This window comes from Camelina sativa, chromosome 9 (genome assembly GCF_000633955.1).
Source record: "Camelina sativa cultivar DH55 chromosome 9, Cs, whole genome shotgun sequence".
Lineage (NCBI taxonomy): Eukaryota > Viridiplantae > Streptophyta > Magnoliopsida > Brassicales > Brassicaceae > Camelina > Camelina sativa.
The window spans coordinates 24690247-24697923 of record NC_025693.1 but is presented as its reverse complement, the minus strand read 5'-3'; the positions used below and the strand labels follow the sequence as shown (position 1 = coordinate 24697923).

General features: G+C 32.6%; 1 protein-coding gene across 1 annotated transcript; it reads left to right on the top strand.

Moving 5' to 3' along the window:
- Nucleotides 5055-7408, top strand: LOC104712105 (patatin-like protein 7). The gene is made up of 2 exons (XM_010428925.2): nt 5055-6619; nt 6824-7408. The coding sequence occupies exons 1-2, from the start codon at nt 5465-5467 to the stop codon at nt 7136-7138; spliced, it is 1470 nt and encodes a 489-aa protein (XP_010427227.1). The 5' UTR covers nt 5055-5464; the 3' UTR covers nt 7139-7408.

Here is a 7677-nt window from a genome sequence, read left to right as displayed (position 1 = left end):
AAATGTCTATATGAAAAAATTAAGCCAACTATTATATGTCTCTTTACTTTCACTTTTGCAAAGTTTCTTTAATCACTAAAATTGTTGGCTCAAAAAAATTTTTGAATAAAAAATAAATTACATTACAATAGTGTATGACTAACCATGGAGAGAACCTCGGCTATGCCCTCCTTCCTTATGGAGAGAACCTTGCGTCTAACCTCCTCCACCATGGAGAGAACCTTCTCTCCGCCTTCGTCTCTTTGGGAGATAACCTTGCGTCCAACCTCCTCCACCATAGAGAGAACTTCGGCTCTGCACTCCTCATGTGTGGAGAGAACATGTTCACGTCTTTTAGCTATCTCAAAATGGTTTGCTCTAGCAACCAATGAATCTAAAGACTCTTATCTAACGTCACAAAATCTTTTGATAGTAACTAATGTTAAAATTTCCAATGTAATCATGGAAGTTTCTTTGACACACCATGATGTAGCCTCTGTCTCCAAGCTCCTATGTCTCCAAGCTCTTATATATCTGTCAACAACGATTTATGTTTTTTCAATCTATCTATGTTTGTTGTAAGCTTGTGTTTGATTAGCCTATTTTATAGGTCATCTATTTTATCCAACCATTAGGTTGATGACCTTCTTCTCTTTATCTTTTTTTTAAAATTGAATGAATGGTAACAATTGTGTTTGCACAACAAAAAGTTCTATGACCAACCAATCAATGTTGAGAAATTAGAAGAAAATTAATTTGACATAACTAAAAAAATAATAGAAAATTATAAACACAGTAATATATGAACCTCAAATAATTCAAAGATGAATATAAAAATTAAATAAAACAATCTAAAACTACTACAATAAAATTTTAAAATACAGTATTAGAAAATGAAGATGCATATATTAATCTTCCATATTTTTTTTGGGTAAACATGTTAATCTTACCTATTCTAAACTGAAAAAGTAGAAAGTACGAGTATATTCTGATTTTAAAAAATAAGGAAAATTTGTCTTCACATTAAAAAAGCTTCACCAATAGAACAAAGTTGAAAGCAATATTTTTGAATAAATTATTTTGCTAGATGAATAATATGAGACGATGTTTATATAAAAGTCAGTATTTACATTTTTTAGAATTAATAATTTTCTGTATATTTTCCTTAATTTCTTTTCTATTTTTTGTATAATTAATAAGTAAAAAAATATAATTTCGAGTTTTACAAATTATATATATATATTATATCCTTATAATTATTTAAAAAACTGTTTAATTTTTATAATTTTTTGATAATTATTAATATTGTTTAAAACAATTTTATTTGTTTTTTTCGTAATCTTAAATTCTTTATTAAATATTAACTTTTACACATGTCAAGATTTTAGATTAGTAACTTGACACATGTCAAAATTATGGTAACTACACTCCTCTATATAAGCAAATAGATGATCTTATGATCATAGAAATTATTTTGTTCTGATCGTTAAAATTGACATGTGTCACGATCTGATGAGTTATTAACTTTGATATGTGATTTCTGATTGTTAAAATTGATACGTGTCACGATCTAATGAGTTACTAACTTTGATATTTAATCGTTAAAACTGACACATGTCACGATCTGGTGAATTTTTAACTTTGATCTATGATCGTTAAAACTAACACGTGTCACGATCTGGTGAGTTACTAACTTTGAGAACTAAGGTTTACTAGATTAGATCCGCGCTACGCCGTGGGATACTTTTTATAACTATTTTTAGATATATTGAATTATTGAAAATATAATTAAAAAAAAAAGTAGATTAACTGTAAAAACTATGGTTTATACAATGATAAGATAGAAGATGCATTAATAAAATAAAGAAAAATCTCAAATTTAAGATGACTTATAAATATTTATATTTAAATCGGATAGACTAAAATACTTAATTGTATAATAGACTAACTAACCCTAATGTATGTTCTATTTTATTTTCTTTAACTTTTGTGGGAGAGATATATTATTAATATAGTTTGAATTTATGATGTACTTTTTGTAGTTTATACAAATTTAATCACATAATTGTTATACAGTGTTTTTTTATGGTTAAATTTTTTATTATCAAGCATAATTTATTACAATGGTCTAGAATTCTTAAACTGCAATCTCAAAAACAAACCTTCCAAAAACTTAATTCCAGATAAAACAAAACAAAAACAACTATGTCATGAATATGAGCTCACATATTCAATTCGCAGTTTAGTTCATAAAATAACTTAGTAATAGATCTAAAGCAAACACCATTGAGCTAAATCCTATAGTTCCATACCAATTTGGACAATGTTCACAAGCCAGAACTTGTTTACATTATAAAGCTTCAAACTTTATTCATAATCTTCAATCACCTAACAAAAAAAAATACTCTGAAAGTGTCAAATTTCCCTTCTACCCTCGAATCAAGGCGAATACCAAATTCGTAACGAGATTCAATCGGGAAAACTCAAAATTTCTCTTCTATCCAAAACCATGAACACAAAGATAAATCAGAAAAAAAAAACTCATAAAAAGTCTTATATTCGAAGATAGCAGCACATTTTATTGACCACATGATCCACAGTCTCGGCTTTTGCTTAACTCGATGGAATTCGAATAAAAAAAATAGAAAGAGGCAGCTGCTAGAAGGAGGAATTTTTTATTTAGATTTATTAGACCATCTACATCCCAGCAACGCTCATCATTCTCTCAAAATAATACATTTTAATTGTTTTCTTTTAATATTATTATATATTAAAATAATTTGTTTGGAAAAAGAAAACAAACCTATTAGAAACTGACACATGTCCTCTTTGTCCAGAGAATCGATTCTTACGGTTCTAGAAGAAGAAAGCTTCTCAATTTTTATCTTCCTTTATTATAATTTTTTATTTTTAATAAATAGTACTCCTAAGAGAAACTACCATTGGTCATGCTCTTATGTCTTTTTTTTTTAGTTATTTGAGAAGATATACGACTTGAAAAAATATATGTTAATATTGATTTTTTTAATTGGGTTGTGAATATTTTTTAATTTGGGTTAAAAATATTATTTAGAAGAAAAAAATCCTTAACCAACAAGCAAAAGAAAATGAAAATTTTAGAGTAAGTCTACCTCATTTTATTAAACGTATATGATTCTGAGCCATTGCTTTAGAATTATTTCTCTCATAAAATGGTAAATCAGGGAAAGCGATGAAGATGTTCATATAATTTGGTTGTACAAGCGAGCGATGAAGATGTTCATCTAATTTGGTTATACATTAACTCATCATCGATGTTGTATCACTTTATTTAATGTATTTGGGCCATAATGAATATTGAAGCCCAGTAGGAAGGGCTATATGTGTGATATGCCTTGATTGTTCAACATGTATGGAACATAATTCAATTTCTATTGGCAGTATATGATGAGTTGTATTAATTCTTATATTTTGATTGGTTAACTGTTTTAATTGATGTGTCAACACCAGCTTCAAAGTTAAAGCTGATGTGTCAAAAGAGGTGAGCAACACATTCTAGTTTTATTGTATTGATATAATAATAAGATTTTGAACTTCTCAGATTTTGTGAGAGTTGTTTTGAAAAATAGACAGATACAAAAACATTTTTGAAAAGGGACGAACTAAAATGAGCATTTCCCAATAATTCTGTGAAAAATAAAAACAGATCATTTGGATGTTTAATGTATCAGATTGTCAAATTAATGTGTACAAAGGTTTCAAAAAAATAAAAGACAGATAGCTGGTAGGAAATGTCGATGTAATATGTTTTTTTATTTATTTCTTATAATGCAATTTATGAAATTATTAGTTTGTAATTCGTATTCATACTGGAGAAAGAAAAAAACATTTTTATGGTCAACTGAAGCAATGAAACAATTCAAGTGAAAATAATTAGTAGACGGGATGACAAGAGATATACAATGAAGATGCTAACTAGCGTCACATTTGTTTGATTGAGAACAAACTTTAGCGTATATATACGAATTTGACTACAACAAATATGTGACAAAGCAAATAATTAACTAGTAGTAATTGAATTCCGTATTTAAAAGAAAAAGAAAAAAAGAAAACAAGAGAGATTAGAGAACACGATAGCTAGAACTTTGACATGTCAAATTTGATATCATCATCATATATAATTAAAACTGTCTATGAATATTTCCTAGAGTCCCTCCACACACGTTTCTGATAGATTCTTTTTGATTACAAATAAAAAGAAAGAAAAAAAAAACTACAAGACATCTCTTTTCCGTAAAGGTCAAAATATATATACAAATATAGTACTATTTCTTTTCCTATATATTAGTAATATTCATTTCTCTTAATTGCATTCCAATCTAAGGGGAAAAAAAAAAGCATTCAACGTTGCTAGTTTCAAAAAACATTTGAAGCTCGCTCTTATACATTAAAAATATTACTATTTTATTTTATTTTTACAATAAAAGATTAGTTCATATGAGGCTAAAAATATTACTATTAATCATCATAGATTTAGCCGTTAGCGTTCGCTTTGCACAACAACAACAAAAAAAAAAAAAGAAAGATTAGCGTTCGTTACGTTTGTAGTTATGTAAAAATAAGAAAGTCAGAGAGGCTATATGTTGTTACTTGCAAATGTTACCTTTCTTTTCCAAAATATTAAGTAACGTCGTCTCTCAATTTTATTAAAATTAAACTACTACTATATGCATACACTGACTACCCATAGAGATCTTCTCTTGCTCTACAGTTTTCTTTTTTTTTTTTTTTTGTATACAGAAAAAACAAATGCCTTTTGAAGTCTTATATGGAAAATTCAATCGCTAAAAAAAAAAAAAAAAAAAGTTAGTATAATTAGAGGAAATATACTCATTATAAAAATATATTTTTTTCAGCATGTAATCAAACATNAAAAAAAAAAAAAAAAAAAAAAAAAAAAAAAAAAAAGTCTCTGTAAAAGTGAATGCAACTACAAGTCTCTGTGTTGTATTATGTATGTAATGCAAAATAGAAAAAATGATCCCAAATGATAATTAGTTAATTAATAGGAGTAGCTCTCGTTCCTCTTTGTCTTATTGATTAGTACTTTAAATAGTCCGTGTTTTGTCTGCCTTCTCTCCTTTCTCCTATTCTCTTCAATCTGATGGGTTTGGTGGGGGGAGGTTTTAAGTAAAGCGTGCGCTATATATATATACAACAAAACAACAGACATCCTCTGTAACTCCTGTGTTCTTCATTCTTCTTTCTTCAGCTTTTTTTTTGTTTTTTTTTTTGAATTTTTGAGAAGAGAGGGAAGAAGAAGAAAGTTACCATACTCTTTTAATTTTTTTTTTGACCAAAAAAAAAAAAAAAAAAAAAAAGTCCAAGACTTGTGTGGGTTTGGTCTGAAAACTCTCTTGTTGTTGTTTGTTGTTGTTGTTGTTGTTCATATATATGTCTTAAATTTGTGGGTAAGAAGGAAGTATTGATTTTTCTATCAATCATCATGCATAGAGTACGAAATAAACCCACCGCCACTGCTTCCGTTAAGCATTTAATTAAACAGAGAGGCGGAGCTACTACGGAGGCTTCTAAGTCGTCGGCGGCGAATGATGATGATAATAATATTAAAATTATGCAGCAGGAGGAGGAGGAACCTAGCATCGATACAGACAAACTCAGCTACGAGATTTTCTCCATTCTTGAGAGCAAGTTTCTTTTCGGGTACGGCGACGACGAGCCCAAAATCAAACCCGAACCCGCTAATTCGGCTGGGTCGGTTAAGAACCAGAGAGGTAAAGTATGTATCCTTAGCATCGACGGAGGTGGGATGAGAGGGATTTTTCCCGGCAAGGCTTTGGCTTACCTTGAGCACGCTCTGAAATCGAAATCGGGTGACCCGAATGCCCGGATCGCCGATTACTTTGATGTAGCCGCCGGGTCCGGTATTGGTGGGATTTACACAGCGATGCTCTTCGGTTCAAGAGACGGTTACCGTCCCATCTTCACAGCCGATGACACGTGGCAGTTCCTCACCAAAAACGCCAAGGGTCTTTACGGACGAGGACGAGGAGGACGACGAGGGATCTTGAAACGGGTCATGATGAGAACCGGGTCGGCCAAGTTGAACAAAGTGATGAAGGAGTCTTTCTCGGAGCTTACCTTAAAGGACACGCTTAAGCCTGTGCTTATTCCTTGCTACGACCTCAAAAGCTCTGCCCCGTTTCTCTTCTCACGCGCCGACGCACTTGAGACGGACGGCTTTGACTTTAGGCTCTGGGAGGTTTGTAGAGCTACTTGCGCTGAGCCTGGTGTTTTTGACCCGTTGGTGATGAAGTCCGTTGATGGTCGCACCGAGTGCGTGGCCGTTGGTGGAGGATTAGCCATGAGCAACCCCACGGCCGCTGCAATCACGCACGTGCTCCACAACAAGCACGAGTTTCCCTTTGTGCGAGGAGTTGAGGATCTGCTTGTTCTCTCTCTTGGTATGGGTCAGTTGCTTCACGTTAGCTATGAATACGACCGGATTATCAAGTGGACGGCTAAGCACTGGGCTCGCCCCGCGGCTCTTATTTCTAATGACGCTGCTGCTGACACCGTTGATCAAGCTGTGGCCATGGCTTTTGGTCACTGCCGCAGTAGCAACTATGTTCGCATTCAGGTATTGTCAAAATGCTCATTACTTGTGATGATCCAATTTGACCTAGTAGGAATGTTGTTGGATGATAATATCATCATGATATTTTGTTTGTCTCAAATGAAACTTTCAAGTTGGATTATGTAATGTACGTACTTGTAGGTGTTTTTTTCACAGATAATTTTGATGTGTTGTGTAGTTATAATGAATTGATGGGTTTTGTTGCAGGCGAATGGGTCGAGCTTAGGACCTTGCAGTCCAAACATAGACACCGACCCTAGTGGGAGCAATGTGAATATGCTGGTGGGAGTAGCGGAGGAGATGCTGAAGCAAAAGAATGTAGAATCGGTTTTGTTTGGAGGTAAAAGAATCGATGAACAAAGTAATTTCGAGAAGCTCGACTGGTTAGCCGGGGAGCTTGTTCTCGAGCATCAAAGGAGAAACTGCAGAATCGCTCCAACCGTAGCGTTCAAGCAATCCGTCCATAGGACAGATCAGAAGACAAGGGACAAGGATATTGGTGTGACCGCAAGAGAAAGATGAAATAAGAAATGGTTTCTTTTAGATAATTTAATATTCTTAGGATAAGGTTTTATTTCTTTCTTCTCAGGTTATGATTTGTTGTATAGATTTGTGTTTGAGTTCGAGTTTCCGAGACATGATGAGAAAAGGGGAAACACCTATCATCATCTTGCAAAAAAGAGCTCAAGCTCCTTAATTCATGCTGCCGAAAAAAATTATAAAAACATGATTCCTGTAATTTCGGTTTGTCTTTGTTTTCCTATATAATCATCATGATTTCTTCTTTGATGACATCTCCACTAGCTCGAGATAAGTTATTAGCCAGCTTTATGCAACCCAAAATGAATTTTAAAGTACATGTTTTCTTTGCCTTGTGCTTATGTGGAAAGAAGCGAGTTGGTGTGACACTTGGAATCTTAGAAGAGAACAGTTTAGATTCTAACTTTTGTCTGAACCGTAAGGAATGAAACTTCAAGTCTTGCTATTAGTCCTCTCTAGCGATTCCGGGTTTAGGCAGCCTTTGTCTTCAGGTTTGAAGGTTCGCCGTTTGTTTTTGGCAA